At 36.1% G+C, this 20,112-nt stretch overlaps 1 protein-coding gene across 1 annotated transcript; it reads right to left on the bottom strand.

Moving 5' to 3' along the window:
- Positions 1 to 16,268: 16,268 nt before the first annotated feature.
- Positions 16,269 to 19,939, bottom strand: LOC104220782 (malate dehydrogenase-like). The gene is made up of 7 exons (XM_009771713.2): positions 19,634 to 19,939; positions 18,570 to 18,728; positions 18,260 to 18,435; positions 17,778 to 18,055; positions 17,537 to 17,672; positions 17,334 to 17,445; positions 16,269 to 16,610 (listed from the first exon to the last, which is right to left on the bottom strand). The coding sequence occupies exons 1-7, from the start codon at positions 19,674 to 19,676 to the stop codon at positions 16,516 to 16,518; spliced, it is 999 nt and encodes a 332-aa protein (XP_009770015.1). The 5' UTR covers positions 19,677 to 19,939; the 3' UTR covers positions 16,269 to 16,515.
- Between the last annotated feature and the right edge of the window lie 173 nt (positions 19,940 to 20,112).

Below are 20,112 nucleotides of genomic sequence, written 5' to 3'. Positions count from 1 at the left end.
CAGGTTCATCTGATCAAAAACTTTTAATGGAGGATATAAATTTATGTATAAAAATCTATTAAAATTACAGAAAATAATAAATGTAAACTCATTTAAAAATACACATAAGTTAGACTGAAAAAGGAAAATAGAAAGATTGAGCATAAAAAAATATAAAGAATGAGCTATTACGTGCAAACAATGGAAATTCTCACCCCGAGGGAGGCGGGAAGCGGTAGCTTCTAGAATGGAAGCTTCTCCTTTACTTTTCATTATTAAGAATTTTAAAAATATGAACTCATAAAATTTAAATTTGCCTCAGGTGTTCTAGAAATCCTAGTATTATCAAGCATCTAACTTTATGCATAAAGTTAATTTCAACTAGTCAACAAACGTGCAGTTGATACCGCAGAAATTAGTGACAGCAAAATATATTGGATCTTCCTAATCAATGACAAATTCTTGGGACGCAAGCATGAACGTCATTCTGTAATATTAATTGGTCATTTCATTAACTTCCCAACACGCATAGAAAAAAATTAAGGAATCAACCATAAATATTCCAAATTCGGGTGAATAGAGACGGGCTCTACTCCTTGGGGAGGGGTAAGGTTTGTGGGAAGAAATTCAAAAATGACCAAATTTACAAATGGTCATTCAGAAATAGTCACATTTTTAAAAGTAATCGAAATTTAGCTATTTTTTATGTAAAGATAAATTTGAACGAAAATACCGTTCAAAATCCGAAAAATACTCTAATATATTATACTAGAGTTCTAGCATAAGTATACTGGAACTCCAACATATTATACTGGAGTTTCAACATAATATAATGGAGTTCCAGCATAAGTATACTAGGGCTCCAACATCATATACTGGAATTCCAACAAAGTATACCGATCCAGTATAATATGCTGGAAGTTCATACACATGTGCTCGAATCTCTAGTATATTATGCTGGAACTTTCCGCGTGTTGGAGTTCCAGCATAATATGCTAGAAGTTCATACTTAGGTGCACCGAACTCCAGTATATTATGCTGAACCGGTTTCTGTTGCAGCAAAATAGTGGCTATTTTTTATTGACTTGGTAAATGTTGGGTATTTTTGAATGACCAATCCGAAAACTGCCTAACCCGTACTATTTTTACAGGTTTGTGTACTCAGTTCTCTCCCCAGATTCTAAATGTGAGATTTTACTGATTTTGTTTTTTTGTTGTGTGAATAGAGACGGGATGACCTTTATTCCTTCTTTTTTTCTTGAAAGTTTTTCTTTATTTTTAGGGTGAAAGTGATTTTCAACATAATGAAGAAACGTTGATAGACTGAAGAAAAAAAAGAACAGGAAAATGATTACAGAATTAAAATCTTGGATTTGGTTAATGCACAATTTGTTATGCTTAGACTAGAACTTCTAACTCCATTCGACATACTTATTAATTTAAAAAGAAAATTAACTCCAGTAATAGGAGATCGAGAAGGTGTAGGGAAAAGAAGATAGAGACAATCAAAATAAAATGGAACTCACACTTATTATGCAAATGATTTTTATTAATACAACTAGATTATAAGTCTAGGAAGGCATTTAACATATTAAAATCCAAGGAACAATAGTCTTTCCATAAAAGAGTTGGATAAGCTTTTGAACGTGGGGAACATTTAAAAAGTAGTCCTATCCATAGGCTATATAGCCTTCTGGCAATTGAAATTTTATACTGAAATGACAACTTCAATACACTATTATCCACAAGATTGGAGCCATCCCTAGATCGTCAAAATCAAATCCGTTTAATACATTGAAACTTTAAGGGGTAGTTTTAGGGGTGTAAATGGTTCGGTTCGGTCGGTTATTTTATAAAATTTGTACTATACTATTTTTTCGGTTATTCTATTATGTATAATTAAAATTAGACTTTTCGAAACCGTCCCAATCATGTCGGTTTCTCTCCGGTATCGGTACGATTCGATTAATTTTCGGTATTTTTTTAATATCATGTAAAATTCATCCGTAGAAGTAGAATGCAATAACATACGTTTTTTATAGGACTTAGCAAAACTCTCTAGACATTTTTACTGTTTAAAGGGTGACGAATTAAAAAAAAAAAAGACGGCTAGAGTATAAATCCGTAAACTATTCTACAACAACGTAAAAGAAATCAAACAAATGCAAAAAAAATATAAATCACACGAGTTGAAAGATATACCAAGCTGAGACTCAAGAATAAAGTCTATAGAAGATTAAATATTCAAAAAGATAAATCTAAATTATATGAAATGAAACATATTCAATACATTGTAGTTTGCTACTCATAATCGCTAGAATATTTTGTGTCTTGCTAATAAAGATACTTGAAATAACTTAGTTGAAGTAGAAGTAGCATAATAGGTTTTAGGAATTAGTATTTTGAGTTCAATTACTTGTTGGCTTGTAATAGTTTTCATAATTTCAAGACCCAAAAAAAATTTAATGCATTATTATTTTTAAACTTATTAAATAAATATATTTTCCACATGCAAAATTTATTCAGTACAGTTTGGTATTTTTTCGGCTTATTTTTATAAAATAAAAAATCTACCCTAATTATCGGTGCGGTTATAGATTTATATAAACCTACGGTTTCTTTAAAAATAAAAACTAAAAATCGGTTCGGTGCGGTACGGTTCGATCGGTTTAGTCGGTTTTCGAATATCCATTGACACCCCTAGGTAGTTTGGTTCAGTTATGGGATATCCCATGGTAGGGGCGGCTCAAGCACGCGTAGTGTCACACCTCTTTTTTACACCCGAGGATAATATAGGAGTTTTTCCAATTAAAGTGACATAAATCGAAATGGGATTAATTATTTATTTTTCAGAGTCACCACTTGGAATAGTTTATTGGGTGTCCCAAGTCATCAGTTTATTTAAAATCTCAAATAGAGGAAATTTCGACTTTATTTTAAAAGTCTGCGAACCAGAAATTCTAGATAGGGAATCCTGTTAACCCGGGAGAAGGTGTTAGGCATTTCCGGGTTCCGTGGTTCTAGCACGGTTGCTTAAACTATTAAAAATTGGCCTATTATATGATTTACTACGTGTTTTAAAACTATTGTGCATTTTAAACTTTATAACCGTTTTTAATTATTTTAAACCGCTTTTTAGGATTTATAGAATTATTTCTTGAACAAGTTACGATTATCGTACACTTGCCATTTTGGAACACAACGTAAATCACACTACATGAAATGCACCCGCGATTCGCGACATGTTTTTTTATTATTAGAAGATTAAAATTGGGTCACATGAAATGTACACCCAGATATTTTGTAATTAATAATCACAACTACGTCACGGGAGTCGTACCCGTAGCTATGATGAATTATTTAAATAACGCGCCCAAAGCAACTACGATTCAATTTTCAATAGCAACATTTGTGAGAGCCATGGATTATTTAATTTATTTATGGCGCAACTCAAACCTTTTTCTAAGTGTTAGTTCCTGAATCTAATCTTATGAGGGCCATGGACTATAAATTTTGCTTGGCATGACATGCCTCAATTTATTTCAAAGGGTTTTATTATTCGAAGTTGTTATGATCGGGTTACATAAAATACACCCCCGAATTTGGGAATTAGGTATCACGACTATGTCATGGGAACCGTACCTATAATCACAATGGTTTATTAATCGCGCCTAAAGCAAGCTACGATGTTCATGATTATTTTATTACAACTAATTTAAGATTATGGCAAGGTCATGATTTATGAATATGAAATTGATGTGGAAGTCAAGAAATATTTTAGCTCTGTTTAAGCATATATAAGTTATCCACACTTAGAGATGTTTACAACTTACTACTCCATCTTTAGAATTAAGAGACATTTATTTATGATGGAAGAATGGGCTAATTATTAATCTAGTAACTAAAATTATTGGAATTGGAAAATTAAACTCGTTTGGCCCATGTATCATTTATTAAAATTAATTCTCTTGAGTCCAAATAAATGGCCATCCTAATCCTAAAATTAAAGTCCAAAAACTCCCGCATTAACTTTAAAACTTCACTATAGTTAACAGAGAGCTAAAAATTTCAGTTGCAGGACCATATCGTGAAGAATATTCATGCTTGAAGAAGTCGCAGGGAACAAGGTATTACCAATTTCCAAATAAAATCTTTTATTTTTCTTACAAGCATGTGGAGTACCCAAGTGTTTATTCTAGAGGTGGAAAATAGCAACGCAGATAGCTGTGGTAAAGAAATAACGACATCTACAACCAGCTATCTTCTCTCTTTCTTTTAGGGAGTAACTATAGCCAAACATAAATTCCCCAAGTGTCCAAACTAAATGCATATGGACAAATAGACATTATTTTTAAAACTGAAATTCTTCTATTGTTTTCATCTTTTTTTTGGTCAGATATCTAATGCCAAATCGCCAAAGACTACACTAAATGGATTAAGTCAGTTAAGTCAAGAATACATATCCCATACCAATAGAACAAGAATACGTACGAGATAATGTAATCTTATCTCAAATGTATTTCAAAGCAAAGAATCCCAAGGTTCAAATAATATTGACTAACCGAAAACAGTAAAAAAAATCTCAAAAGGCGCAAATAACAAAACCAAACCTAAGCGGTAAGCACAGTGAATCCACCAAACCCAAAATTTAATGAGACTGAATAACCTTTTAAACATCTAAACCAAACTGATTCAAATTATAAACATTTAATCACAGAAGCAATACAAGACATGTAGCGGAGAAAGATTCAAATTAAATAAAATTAAATAGACAACAGAAAAATCAAGAAAGGAACCTATGAAGCAAGCCTTCTTTAATATATGAGAAATAAAGATTCCGAAACAGCTTCACAAAAAGGGAAAATCCGAACGAAGAAGACGGAAAAATCGGAGCTCAACAACAGGTCACAGCAAGATCAGCAGCAGTCGGGTAACAGAGCTTCGACACGATTAACGGAGAAGCTTCGGAGCTGCTTCAATGGCATTTTTCAGAGGTATTTCGACTGGTTTTTGTGATGGTTTATCGGAGGAGATGAAAGAGGGTATTGACAGGTTGAAGGTTGGTTGTTCAGATTCTTTTCAATGGAGGTGACCGGCCGTTTTTCACGAGGAAGAAGGAGACCAGTCACGGTTGTCTTTCTCCATGAGAAATGAGAGATCTGGTCGTTTTGGGGTGGTGGCTCGGCAGAAGCTCGGTGGGTCTGGCGGATTTGAGAAGATGAGAAGTCAGGAAGAAGAAAACCAAAATGGAGTAAATGACGTTCTCTTTTATTTTGGGGTCCTCGATCTGATAGTTCTCTAGGTATATAGGTTTAGGTCCTAGGTGTTTAAATAAAAAGGAAAAAAACAATTGGGCTAGGTAGTGAAATGGGCTGGTATTGGAAGGAAATGGGCTTGAAGGGATTCGGCTCTAAACAATTAATTGGGTCATTTGCCCAATTTTAAAGAAACAAAACCAAAAATATATATTCTTCCTATTTCCTTTTCTTTTTTTTTTTAAAAAAAAATCTAATTAAATTAATTAAGATCCTAAATCAATCTATTTTTGTAGAAATCAAATTCTTTATTTATTTTTAACATTAAAACAACTAATTAACTTAAAATTAAAGAAAAATACTAATTTTAAAGACTAAAATCTAAATATGTAAAAATAACCATTTTTATGATTTTTTTATTTAATAAAATTAATTCCTACATGCAAATTGAACCTAAGATGGTATGAAATTAAAACATGGTAATTTTTATGATTTTTTTCTATGATTTTAAAATATTAAAAATGCATGAAATGCAACTAAATAAAGAAAAACTACTAAAAATCAATTAAAATTATTTTGGTCTATTCTTTAGGAGTTATTTTCAAATAGGGCAAAAATTAAGTGCTCACAGCTGTCCCTCTTTGCTCGGAAACATGAAGAGTTTTCGGGCAAAGATAAAGTTAGCAATTACGAGCAATTTTTGCCCGTTTGAAACTCCATTTGGAAGTATTTTGAAAAAGTTTGATCGAACCTTGCTTCGGAGGTTGCCTACATATCCTTGGTTATAAAGGAATCAGGTCGGTGTAATTCTGCATGTTTTGGTAGCTGGGACTACCGAAAAACTGTGATTTCACTACTGTTGCTGCTGTTTCTGCTTGCTGAGCTACTTATTACACCAAAATGAAAAAAATAAAAAGCTTAACTAGCTAAACCACCAACTACGGGTTACAATATTCCTATCTATAAATCTTTTAAAGCTTGATCTTGAGTTTTGGCTGGTTCTTCCTGCAGACTCTGATCTGAATCTTGATGCTCGTTAGCTACAACCGCTGGTTCATTGGATTATTTATCCCAACTTCTATATGAGATAACTAATATCATCATTTTAATATAAAATTTATATTAGTATTTGTTTGACTCAAAAGATAATAAAACTTTTTTGAATAAATCAATCAAAGATGAAGGGGTAAATCCTAGTTAAAGATAATTAACTCTAGATCCGAGATGAATAATATGAATAGAAAAACATAGCCGAGTATAAATATTGGCCGTGATTATGGCCAGATTTAATAGCATAAAGAAAGATGCATTAAGTAACATTAAATGACAATAAAATATAAATAAAGGAAAAGATTCACCAAATCTTGAGTGGAGCGGATCCTCTTTCATTTGATAAAGACGAATGATAACAGTACAAGAACCTTAAGACCCTTTTTAGATCTGATGAAGATCTGGGATCACAGATCCTCTAATTTATTTAAAGAGGCATGTTTACATATTTTCTAGAGAGAGGGGGAGGGAGAGAGAGTCAGCCCCCTTTTTGGAAGTCCTCTCTTCCTATTTATAAAGGGTATCCATAGAAAATCCTAAAAAAATACACTTAGAGGGAATATTCAGTAGAATATTCCCTTTGAGGATTCCAAAGCAAACTAGCTATTTCATCACTGTCCGACCTCGACTATTGGTGACTGTCCGACCTCGACTATTGATGGCTGTCCAACCTCGGGCTGTCCGACCTTGGCTATTGGTGATCCGACCTCGGCTATTGATGACTTTCTGACCTCAGCCTTATTGATGACTATCCGACCTCGGACTATCTGACCTCGACCTTATATCTCTGCGTGCCGAATTTCTCTGATCTAATTTTGACCCATATAGTTAGTCCCTCCGCTTATTAAGGTCGTCTCGTGGTCGAGCTCGGTGAGAGGACTTCATTAATCGTAGCTCGAGAAATTCAGATGGGGAGGTCGACTAGTGTGGATCACAGCTGAAGATGCCGATCTTTAGGTCAAAGTGGTATCCCCCGCGGGTTGAACTTTAGCAGAGTTCGATCAGGGCCAATGACTCGAGTGATGAGTCGATCGAGAAGACGGTAGAGTTGGGGAAGGTCGTCGAGGCCGGAATGGCGGTATCGGAGGATGTCATTCGCGTCCTCGGATCTGGACGGGCGAGTAGGCCGAATGTGAATTCGGACGAGGTCGAAGGTTGATTCGGACGAGGCCGAATGTTGATTCGGATGAGGCCGAGTGTCAATTCGGTCGAGGCCGAATGTTGATTTGAGCGAGGTCGAATTCTTCTTTTCGGCGATGGCCCTTGGCCGTAGGGGTGTTATTTCGAGCTTGTCAAAATGTTAACCTGTCGTAGTTCGAACGATGTCGAAGGTTGATTCGGACGAGGCCGAATGTTGATTTAGATGAGGTCGAGTGTTGATTCGGACGAGGCCGAGTGTTGATTCGGACGAGGCCGAGTGTTGATTCGGATGAGGCCGAGTGTTGATTCAAACGAGGCCGAGTGTTGATTCGGACGAGGCCGAGTGTTGATTTGGTCGAGGCTGAAGGTTGATTCGGTCGAGGCCGAAGGTTGATTCGATCCGGACGAGACCGAAGGTTGATTTGGACGAGGCCGAATGTTGATTCGGACGAGGCTGAATTTTTATTCGGGCGAGGCCGAATTCTTCTTTTTGGTGATGGCCCTTGGCCGTAGGGGTGTATTTCGAGCTTGTCGAAATGTTAACCCATAGTGGTTCGAACGAGGTCGAAGGTTGATTCGGACGAGGCCGAATATTGATTAGGACGAGGCCGAGTGTTGATTCGGTCGAGACCGAAGGTTGATTCGGACGAGGCCGAGTGTTGATTCGGACGAGGCCGAATTCTTCTTTTTGGCGATGGCCCTTGGCCGTAGGGGTGTTATTTCGAGCTTGTCGAAATATTAACCCGTCGTGGTTCGAACGAGGTTGACCTTTTCTTTTTTGGCGATGGCTCTTGGCCGTACGGGGTCGACCTCCTATTTTTGGCGATGGCCCTTGGCTGTACGGGGTCGACCTCCTATTTTTGGCGATGGCACTTGGTCGTAGGGGTCGACCTCTTCTTTTTTGGCGATGGCCCTTGGCCGTAGGGGTTGACCTCTTCTTTTCTGGCGATGGCTCTTGGCCGAACAGGGTCGACCTCCTCTTTTTGGCAATGGCTCTTGGCCGTACAGGGTCGACCTCCTCTTTTTTGCGACGGCCCTTGGCCGTACGGGGTCGACCTCCTCTTTTTGGCGATGGCCCTTGGCCGTACGAGGTCGACCTCCTTTTTTTGGCGATGGCTCTTGGTCGTAGGGGTCGACCTCTTCTTTTTTGGCGATGGCCCTTGGCCGTAGGGGTCAACCTCTTCTTTTCTGGCGATGGCTCTTGGCCGAACGGGGTCGACCTCCTCTTTTTGGCGATGGCTCTTGGCCGTACGGGGTCGACCTCCTCTTTTTTGGCGTTGACTCTTGGCCATACGGGGTCGACCTCCTATTTTTGGCGATGGCTCTTGGTCGTACGAGGTTGACCTCCTCTTTTTGGCGATGGCTCTTGGCCATACGGGGTCGACCTCCTCTTTTTGGCGATGGCTCTTGGCCGTAGGGGTCGACTTCTTCTTTTTTGGCGATGGCCCGTGGCCGTAGGGGTCGACCTCTTCTTTTTTGGCGATGGCCCTTGGCCGTACGGGGTCGACCTCCTCTTTTCTAGCGATGGCACTTGGCCGTACGGGGTTGACCTCCTCTTTTTTGGCGATGACTTTTGGCCGTACGGGGTCGACCTCTTCTTTTTTGGCGAAGGCCCTTGGCCTTAAAGGGTGTTCCCTAGGGGAGTCCCAGTTTTGCTTAGCTTTTGCATTTCTTGGGTGAGTCCCAGTTTTTCTTAGTTTCTGCATTTTTTGGGCGAGTCTCAGTTTGCTTAATTTTGCTTGCACTGGAGAATACGACGCGTTTCTCGGGTGACTGCCCCTACTTTTATTCCATTTGGAGAAATAGTTAGTTAAAACAAAATAAAAGTATTCGTTACCTCAGTCTGATCACGTTCCCTTCTCCGATTACACTTTCAGTGACCGCTACCAATTTAGCAAGGCCGTCTATTTTGATGTTTTGTGCTCGGGGTATTTGGTCGAGTTGACACTCGTCAAACTCGGGCAGCAGCTTATGAATTCATGCCTGATATTTTTGTAGCCTTTGTTCTTTTATTTGGAAAGTCCCTGTGACTTGGTTAACGACGAGTTGTGAGTCATATCGGGGGATGATTCACCGTGTTCCATACTTGAGAGCTAGTTTCAGTCCTCTCAACCGTGGTAATTTAGCTGCCAAGTGTAATGTTGGGTCACTAGACGGAGGCTAAAAGCGTGGGTAGAGCTCACATTAGCAGAGTGTTGGTAAGCATGACCTCCATTTGTATGGCACTTGTACTCTTCTTTCCACACCTGAAAGATGTGTGGGAAAGAAAGAGAAAATGGTATTTGCAAGGAGAGTTATACGCAAAGATTTGGTTAAACAGAGAAAATAAAGAACCAGAATCTAATGCTTTGTTCCTACTACTGTCGTCCCTTGGTCCCACTTCTAGACCCATTATTTTTAGGATAATTTTACATTGGTCCCTGAGCTATCTTATAATTGTAGTTGTATTCCTCAGACATTTAATTCAAGTGTCTTTGTTTTCTCGTTCTTATACCCCAGAAATTAACAATGTCTAAAATATGATGGCAACAAATTAGAAGTATGCTGTGACAGAACCAGGTTCCTCACTTCTTTTATACAAGAAATACAAAATCTAGCATATTTTTAGCCTAATCGAATGTACTCCCAACCAAAAAAAAATCGCAATCTTTAAATGTGTAGGAGTATCGACATTTCATGATACTTGTGTGCTAACTGCCCAAGAAATTCCGGCAACAAACCCTTGGCTAACGTAATATTTAATATATAATATTCTTTAGTATCTCATTTGCACAAACACCAAATACAAAAACTATTTGGTGTATCAAATTCGTTTGGCTTCCCTGAAGACGCTCCATAGTTGGAATTGAATTTTAGATCTAAAGGAAACTAAAATCTTAACTAGAAAATCCCCACAGACGGCGCCAAATTGTTTGACTCAAAAGATATTAAAACCTTTTGAACAAATCAATCAAAGATGAAGGGGTAAATCCTAGTTAAAGATAGTTAACTCTAGATCCGAGATGAATAATATGAATAGAAAAACATAGCCGAGTATAAATATTGGCCGTGATTATGACCATATTTAATAGCATAAAGAAAAATGCATTAAGTAACATTAAATGGCAATAAAATGTAAATAAAGGAAAAGATTCACCAAATCTTAAGTGGAGCGGATCCTCTTTCATTTGATAAAGACGAATTATATCAGATACAAGAACCTTAAGACCCTTTTTAGATATGATGAAGGTCTGGGATCACAGATCCTCTAATTTCTTTAAAGAGGTATGTTTACATATTTTCTAGAGAGGGGGAGTGGGAGAGAGAGCCAGCCCCCTTTTTGGAAGTCCTCTCTTCCTATTTATAAGGGGTATCCATAGAAAATCTTAAAAAAATATACTTAGAGGGAATATTCAGTAGAATATTCCCTTTGAGGATTCCGAAGCAAACTAGCTATTTCATTACTGTCCGACCTCGGCTATTGGTGACTGTCCAACCTCGGCTATTGATGACTGTCCGACCTCGGCCTTATTGATGACTGTCCGACCTCGGCCTTGTAAGCACGTGATTTTGCCCTATATGAGAATTACTCCCAAAAAATTCAAAAATAAAATAATTTTTCTTGGTGTGCCATTTTTGTGATATTTTGTGACATTTTGAATAATTATTTGTATTTGTTTGTGCATGTTTATTTGCTAAATTAATAAAAAAATACAAAAAATATGTCGCATTTTGCATATAGGATTTAATTCTACAATTGTTAGTAATTAAAATTGTTTTACAAAAATTAAAAATTACAAAAATAGGCATCGTTTGCATTTTTAGCATTTAATGTCCAAATATACAATTTTATGCTTAATTAATACTTAATTGTGCGTTAATTGTTATTGGGAGTTAATTTGCACTTTTATAACTTAATTTAGTTCTTAATAATAGTTTAAGTATTTTTATAATTTAGTTTTAGAAAAAATAAAAGAAGAAAAGAGAGTGAAAATATAAAGAAAGTCGGAATTGAGCCTCTTCTTCAATTTCAAGCTATAGGCCCAAAAAATGGCCCAATCTTCCCTACGACCCAGTCCATTTCGAACTGGGTCGACCCAGTCCATAACCCAAAAGACCCAATACCCCTATCTTGCATTTCAAAGACACAAAACAAAAGAAAAAAGAAAAAAAAAACCCTAAAACTATCCTAAGCTATCCGCCCCCCCCTTTCTTCTCTTTCTCTCTTTTCATCTTCTTCTCCTCAAAACTCCAAAGCACAACCATGGCTACCCAGCAGCCACCCCCCTTCGTCGAACACCACCCAAGCACCGTCCAAACACCACCAAACGACACAACCTCTTTCGCGACCCCAACTCTATCCGCCATTGATGAAGCTCATCGAGCTCAAGCTCGTTGAAGCTCGACGTCTATGTCGTTGTTGCTTCTGTCTCAACCAAACAACCAAACGAACATAGCCTCGATGAGTCAGCTGTTGATCGAAGCTCCCATCGCCGCTGCTCGTCACGACCAAGCTCGCACGCTGCCATCGGGAGCAGTCCATTCCGCCATGGACGTCGTCGACAGTTGCTGCTGCTCGCTGCTTCGGACTGCTGCTGCTTCTTGGCGTCGTGTTGCTGCTCGCCGCTTCGTACTGTTGTTGACGACACAAGACAGTCCGGTTAAAGTCCGGCAAAGGTCGAGGGTTTTTCGTCAAGTGAAGATACTATACGTCGTAAGTTCATCGTCAAGTTCGTTGTTTGTTTGGTCGTTGTTCGTCTTTCGATCCGGTTAGTAGTTTTTGAGTTTTATTTTGTCCATATTTTGTTTTGATATTTTCGAATCTAAAATCAACAAATGTTTGTTTTGTTTATCGTTTGAATTAATTTTTAGTTCATGTTCATGTGTTATTTGTTAAATCAATTTTCAGATTTTAAAATGGAAGTTTAATTAGTTGTTTTCATGTTTATTTCATGTTTGTTGTATTGTTTAAGTAAGAATTTGTTAGTTTGATGTTTGTTAGATTCAAATTGAAATTTAATTAATTGTTTCTTCAATTTGTTTCATGTGTTTATGTATTGTTAGAAAATGTTAATATTGTTAAGTTCAAGTTTAAGTTCATAATTGTTTCTTCGTCGATCTTGTTATTTGTTTAAAGAATTTAGTTGTATTAAAGGAATATATTGTTTTAATCGTTTAATCCGTCATGTTTGTTGTCTTAAAATAGATTAATTCATGTTCATACTTTGTTTGGATGATCTTGAATCCAAATTTTGTATAGTTTGATTTCTTGTTTACCATTTATGATTATTTCTTGAATTGTTCTCATAATCTTGTTTAAAGTTTAATATAAGAATTGTTTGTTGTAATGTTGTTAGAGTTGATTTTAAGTTCAATATGATTGAGTTTAGAAATCTTCATACTTTGTTTATTGTTGGTGTTGAATCCGAAAATAGGATTGTTTGTTGCTAAAATATTGTTCAATCAAATTTTAGTTGTTCTTGGTTGTTCAATTTGTGTTCATGTGATTTGTTGTTGAAATGTTGTTAAAATCATGTTCATGTGATATTGTTGTTATGATGTTCATCCGTGTTCATATTGTTGTTTGAACATTGTTAGAAATTGATCATATTGTCTATATTTTGGTTAAGTTTGATTAATTGATGTGTTATAGCTGATGGGTAGTTTGGTAAATTTGTAATACGTTCAGGGGTAGTTTGGTAATTTCAGTAAGGTCGGAAGGGGTAGTTTAGGAATTGTACATTTTGAAATTGTTTATTTGAAGCATGGGGGACAAAATGAAATGGGGTGGGTTGTGATATGATTATTTAATATAAAGGGGGGACAAGATTTAAATTAAAGGGGAATCTTGCATTATTTTAAATAAAGCATGGGGGACAAAATATAATGGGGTGGTGTGATATATTTATTTAATGTAATGGGGATGAGTGGGAAGATAATGGGTTTGGTAGAGAAAGGGATTGATTTTAATTGATTTATGGGATGAGATATATATGTGAAGTCTTGAACACAAGAGGGGGGAGAAGAAATACAGACAGAAAAAAAAAGAGATTGAAAAAAAGCTGAACATTTATTCCGAAAAAAAAATTGAAACTCTCAAGAAAAGAAAAACATACAAAGAAAAAAAATTGAAAATTAGAAGAGAAAGTAGTACACACCTGATAAATATTCTGGTATACAGGTGTAGAAATTAAGGGTTGAAGATTAACTAGCCTTTCAAAAATCTGAAAATTTCCCTTGGTTTCTGTCCGTTATTTTCGGCATTCCTGGATTTTATTTTGAATTTTTCAAAGCTGTCACTGGGATTTTCGTTGACTGGTTATTGCTGGTTATTGTTGCTGTTGCTGTGTTACGTATTACGTTGCTGACTTTCTTCTTCTTATATTGACAATATCAGGTACACAACTGTAATTTTGGCATTTTGTAAGCTGAAATGAAGAATGGAGTGTTAAATTTTTAATTTAGTTTAATTTAATTTTTTGTATTGTATTTAGGTTATTCATGTATTATTATTCCGTAAATCACTGTCATCGGCATAACTAGGCATATTATAGCGACATATTAAATAACGTCTTTACCAGATTATTAGGAAATATATTTAAACCTGATTATTAATTAAAATTGTTTAAATAAAAAAATAGAAGAAATAACGTAAAAATGGCGTTATTGAATCAGTTTGGCAAAAATTAACTAAGTTCCTTATTCATAAGGTTTTTCGTCAACGATAAGTTAATCCGAATCATGTAGTCAATTTCAGTTATAACATGAATTAGTTTGCAAACAAGTATTAGGACATGATGAATTAAAACAAAGTTAGTTAATGTTAAATTGTTTAAATTTTTAGAAATATGATTTAGTACTCAAGTTTTTATTTTTATTTCTTTCAATTTTCAGTATTTGTAAATAATTAGTTTCAATAAGCTTAAGTCTTACTAATAATTTGAATTTTAATCCAACTATGGGATAATTAGTTTTTTTTATTTTTTTACTTTTCGATAATTCCATGTTGTATTTATGATTATAATTTTATTACTTTCTGTTAATATTTGTTTTTCTCTTCTATTTAATATGTCATTTTCAAGAATGTAGATATTGATTTTATATTTATAAAAAACTTAGTAATAATAAAAAGGTTGTCATTAAAGGATATTCTTAAAGGATTTCGCTAAAAATAAATAGATAGTCTTACTAACAATTTGAATTTTTAATCCAACTATGGGATAATTAGTTTTTTTTTATTTTTATTTTTTACTTTTCGATAATTCCATGTTGTATCTATGATTATAATTTTATTACTTTCTGCTAATATTTGTTTTTCTCTTCTATTTAATATGTCATTTTCAAGAATGTAGATATTGATTTTATATTTATAAAAAATTTAGTAATAATAAAAAGGTAGTCATTAAAGGATATTATTAAAGGATTTCGCTAAAAATAAATAGATGTAAATAATACAAATGTATAGGATTCTCCAATCTCATTTATTTATTTAATTATTTTAAAAAAAAATTACTTAGAATTTGGGATGGATTGTTTAGTGAATTTCACTTCCTTCCCAAAAGATAATGACGCGTTAGACTCTTTAGGCGCGATTTAATTAATTTTACCTTCTTAAACTCGGATGCGCATTTCATGCGACCCAAATCTAAATCCTAAAACATCAAATAAAATATGTTTCGTATTGTGGGTGCATTTCATGTGACACAATCCAAAGATATGTTTTAAGCGATGTTCACATTCCTAAAAAATAATAATTATAATAATAAAGCGGTAAAAGATAAAATTTGCACATGGTTCATAATTGTATTAAAAATCAGATAAATAAGCCGAATATAACAGTTGAGCGACCGTGCTAGAACCACGGAACTCGGGAATGCCTAACACCTTCTCCCGGGTTAACAGAATTCCTTATCCGGATTTCTGGTACGCAGACTGTAATATAGAGTCATTCTTTTCCTCGATTCGGGATTAAAATTGGTGACTTGGGACACCCTAAATCTCCCAAGTGGCGACTCTGAAATAATTAAACCAATCCCGTTTCGACTGTCCTTTAATTGGAAAAAACTCCCTACGCACCTCGCGGTGCCGGAAAAAGGAGGTGTGACAGGCCTGTCCGACCTCGGCCTGTCTGACTTCGACCTCATATCTCTGCGTGCCGAATTTCTCTGATCTAATTTTAACCCATACAGTATTAGCTAATACCCACAACCAAACATGAAATCTCAAAATTTGTACTAGAATTAAATCCTTATCCTGTTAACCAAAATTTTGAGATAATTATCATTAGATGAACCGCTCTGGCCTATTATTGGACTTGGAATAGGCAACTCTGGTTGGTCCACTCAAATTCTTCGGTGAAGCGAGCAAGTTATGAGCTTGACATAAGTTTTAGGAGTATATATATATATAAAGGTTTTGGCTTTGAACTTAAGTGCACCCCGTTTTTAGGGTAGGAGCATACATCACCTCCCCAAACCCCGTTTTGGCTCAAATATTTCATATTCTGAAAAACTGAATTTCCTAATAACCAGCTCTAGTGCTATGTTTATGATGGATGGGGAATGGGTGCCTCACACTAGTAAACGTGCGTTGATACTGATATCCTACAAGCACTCATAAGTGGTTAGTTCCTCTTCTAATGCTAAAAGAGCGAGCAATCTTACAGGTCAGTCAATATTAATCAGGTCTCGAGAGACCTTATCTTTGTCTCATCAGATTTACTTACGAGTTCCAAAACTTAATCAACAACAGAGCGGTCTGGGAAGGTTAGATGTACACAGACCTTTATTGGGAGCCTTTATTGAGAGCTGAGATTATTGAGGGTGTTTATGAACAGAACTCATTAATGACCAAGGTCCAAAAATATGTCCAACAAGAACAGAACTCGTTAATGACCAAGAGGTCCAAAAATATGTCCGACAAAATGGTATTGCTCACGAGGGAGAACAGTTTAATTTCGAGTATCAGCATATAATAAAGTACATAATAAGTAGCTGAAGTATCTCCATCATTACTTCCCTCAAGGTTCAACAATGGCATTATTCAAAACTGAAGCCACTTCTACCACCACTTAGTCATATGATTATGACCTACTTCCGGAATGTTAAAAAGTTCAGGAAAGGCACGAGTATGCCAAAGCTTTTTCCTCTGTGAGTTCCTCCGCCGTCAAGTCCAACTTCTTTCTTGAGAACTCATCAATTGAGAGACCTGGATGAAAAGCACAGAAGCTACTTAGACCTCTTGGACATCCAACAGATACATGCATATCAGTACCACTGCAAGATTGTACCCTTATTACACGGAACAACTAAAAGATTCCTTAGACCCCCATGAGGAGAAAGAACCTTAAATGGAACTATAGCATATCATAGACATAAGTAAAGAAATGGCCAATTAAGTTGAAAAGGAACAATTAAGCTCTTCATTCAAAAGCAAGTGAAGTCAATTATCAGATTAAAGTGATTTTTAGATCATCTATAAGACTAAGTGTAGAATCTTTAATAGGGGATAATGAGAAATTTCAGAAAAAATATTTACATCTCCAAACGGCTCTCTGTTTTGTCAGCATAAGGTGGCTTTATCTTATCATAGTTAAAGGAAGCCCACCTCATACTCGGGGTATGACTGATCACATGCCAAAATATTTTCCCGAATGATGCCTCTCCAAAGGTAGTGCACTTATAGGTGCTACAATATGGTAATTTACAATCAATTTGAATCACATAAATAAGCCCGCCGATCCATCCCAATTTTGAAACCTAATTCCCCAATAACACGAGTTAACAATTTACTTTTGAGGAATTGCAGTAATTGAGATACTCATTTGAAAACTTTATTATGATGTAAACAAGCTTGCATGTGATCAGATGAAAAATGTGTGTAAAAATGATTGGTAAGCAGTGACTGAACGCAACTAGATCTGCTGCTAACCTTGAACGATTGACCATTCTCCATTTTTGCAAGTAACTGGGAATGAATATATAAGCCCAGCTGGGACATTGTATGATCCATCAGAGTACACTCCCATAGAAACCCATGATCCCTGCAATGTTCACAGTGAGATATACATTACCTCAATTTGCAATCAAATGAATCTGATTCATCTACCACAAGTGACTGGTTGGAAGATTTACCTCTGGAGTTCCAAGGACCCAATCACGTATGTGATCACAAGCAGAACTAGCAGCAGAAAGGGCACTAGAAAGCTTCCTAGCCTTGATTATGGCAGCACCCCTCTGCTGCACAGTAGCTATGAACTCTGCATTTAACCTAAAAAAGAACAGACACTTCATAGTTTTTACAGAAAAAGGGATATAAAAAAACAAGTCAAGTGCATTTGCTTGATGATAGAAACCAGTCAGAGATTTAGAATACCATGCATCATCAGCAACAAGTTCACGTACAGGCTTTTCTCCAGTTGGTGTTTTAACAGTTGCATGGTTGACGTCAGGATATTGTGTTGACGAGTGGTTGCCCCAGATGATGACATTTTTAACGTCACTTACTTGAACACTCAATCTCTCTGAGATTTGACCAAGGGCCCTGTTGTGGTCCAACCTTGTGAGGCAGGTAATATTCTTCTCAGGAATAGATGGAGCAAACTCTTTCAAGATCAATGCATTTGTATTTGCGGGGTTAGCAACAACCAACACCTAATATAAACAAAAAGCAAAATCTTAGACTTTTTACAATAAAATGAAATTGCATATTATGGGCATCACAATGCTGAATATGGTTCATGCATGTTCAGGATGCACATTAAAAACACTAAAAAGTAAATTACAAGTTGCACAAAAATACATATGACACATTGAGTAGGGTGCAATCTTTATTCATTCCCTAAACAGTCACCTCACCTTGCAGTTAGAAGCTGCATGCTTCTCAAGAGCAGAAGCCTGAGACTTGTAAATAGAAACGTTCTTTGACATCACATCTTTTCTTTCCATTCCCTCTTTTCGTGGGAAACCACCAACCATGATGGCAACACTGACACCAGTGCATGCTTCAACAGCATCAGTTGTTGCAACAACACCTGACAGAGACATGGCAAACTCATCATTTAAACCCATATTTGTTTTTGACAACTTACAGATGGCTGGTCAGAAAACGAAACACTTCAAAGTGACATTATTAAAGCATTGAAGCTAAATGAGCTTAGGTACCAACCCTTAAGAAGAGGAAAGGCGGCATCCACTAATTCCATCTTCACTCCATTCAATGCCTCTGCAGCAGGTGGAATATCCAGCATGTGTAGAATCACAGGCTGGTCGGGACCCAACATCACTCCCCTGGCAATCATGGGAACAAGGGCATAACCAATTTGTCCTGGAAAACAATGACACCATCGATTTAGTAATATTTAAACCATTGCAAATTCTAATAAATGACATGGTGCAGCTAAAAACATCTAAGTTTGAGATAAGAACAGCCGTACATCCATCAAAAGACATCATCAGAAATTGCCTCGCTAACACATTAGAAGCTTGTATGAACCCAGACAAAACTACAGCACATATTTTATAGTTGACCATATTTCAAAAGTGCTCTATAAGACACAAGGAAATGCAGTAGATCACTCAATGATAGTCCATTAAGGGACTATACAAAATATTTGCTTTGATAAGTATTAGACCATAAAGATGTATCTAACAGCTAACAAAAGCAAAGGAACAAAATTTCCTATTAGCAATTAGGACATAAAACAAAGCACAGCAAGCCATCATCTTCCGTTAAGACTGAATACAAAAAGGAGGTAGTGATTTGTATATAACTTTGTATGATTGTTATCTTCAACTACGAAATCACCAAATCAAGAGTAAGCAAGAAAGTATGAACCGACTATACTTCAATTGAATTGCATCAACCACCTCGTAAGTTTAAGCTGTTTCAAAAAGAACACTTCCATGTGCAATTAATTATGTCTTTAACACGCCCTCAAATTCTTTCTATTAACCTACTTATCTATTTAACATACTCCAGACTTTATTTCATTATATTAAGAAGCCAGATGCATGATCGACTAACATTAAGTAGATTAATCAACAAAATAAACTGTAGTAAACAAAATCAGGATTAAAATCCAAAACGGAAGCAGATCAATGATTCAATTATGCCAAGTATAAGATCAATCAAACTAGTAGTGGAAATAAAGCAAATGTAAAAATGGAGAAGCAGATCTAAATAATTAAAAAATGAAAGCCTTTTGAAGCATACACAACAGATAAGAGTACCTGCAGCACCGGTAACGAGAACACGAACTGGATCTTTCGCCATTGTAGGAGATTTGAATTTTTCGAGAGAGTGAAGAGAGACGAGCGAGTAAGCTATGATCTGGGAGTTGACAGTGGACTGAAATTGGAGATGATAGAGATTTTATCAGCACGACAAGCAGTCAAACGTCGTCGTTTCCGGTAAAAAGGGGTAGCAGCTGAAGTACGCCGTGCGTAGAGCGTGCCTTCTTTTTATCTTTGATTGAGCAAAACGATGACGTACGGCCGCATCTAATGAACTTGAGATATTCTTGCACTTGAGTGATCCACGTTTATAGGCTTATGTCTGTGTAAATTTCTGAGACTCTAAAATGAATTAAATTATTTGTGTAATTTAGCAACACATCAAAATTTAGCATCTGATTCGTTAATCTATTTACTTTTTGGTTCGTTCCAAAAAATTCAAACAACTTATTTAGTATCACAAATTACAAAAGTTC

This window comes from Nicotiana sylvestris, chromosome 6 (genome assembly GCF_000393655.2).
Source record: "Nicotiana sylvestris chromosome 6, ASM39365v2, whole genome shotgun sequence".
Lineage (NCBI taxonomy): Eukaryota > Viridiplantae > Streptophyta > Magnoliopsida > Solanales > Solanaceae > Nicotiana > Nicotiana sylvestris.
Note: the sequence above shows the minus strand (reverse complement) of the source record. Positions and strands in the feature narration are given on the sequence as shown.

Bases quoted from the DNA above. Each gene is read 5' to 3' on its own strand.
- LOC104220782 (XM_009771713.2), bottom strand. From the start codon at position 19,676: ATGGCGAAAGATCCAGTTCGTGTTCTCGTTACCGGTGCTGCAG. The intron at 18,729-19,633 runs GTACTCTTATCT...ATTGTTTTCCAG, and splicing joins TCTCGTTACCGGTGCTGCAG to GACAAATTGGTTATGCCCTT. The intron at 16,611-17,333 runs GTTAGCAGCAGA...CTTTTCATCCAG, and splicing joins AGAATGGTCAATCGTTCAAG to GTCTCTCAATTGATGAGTTC.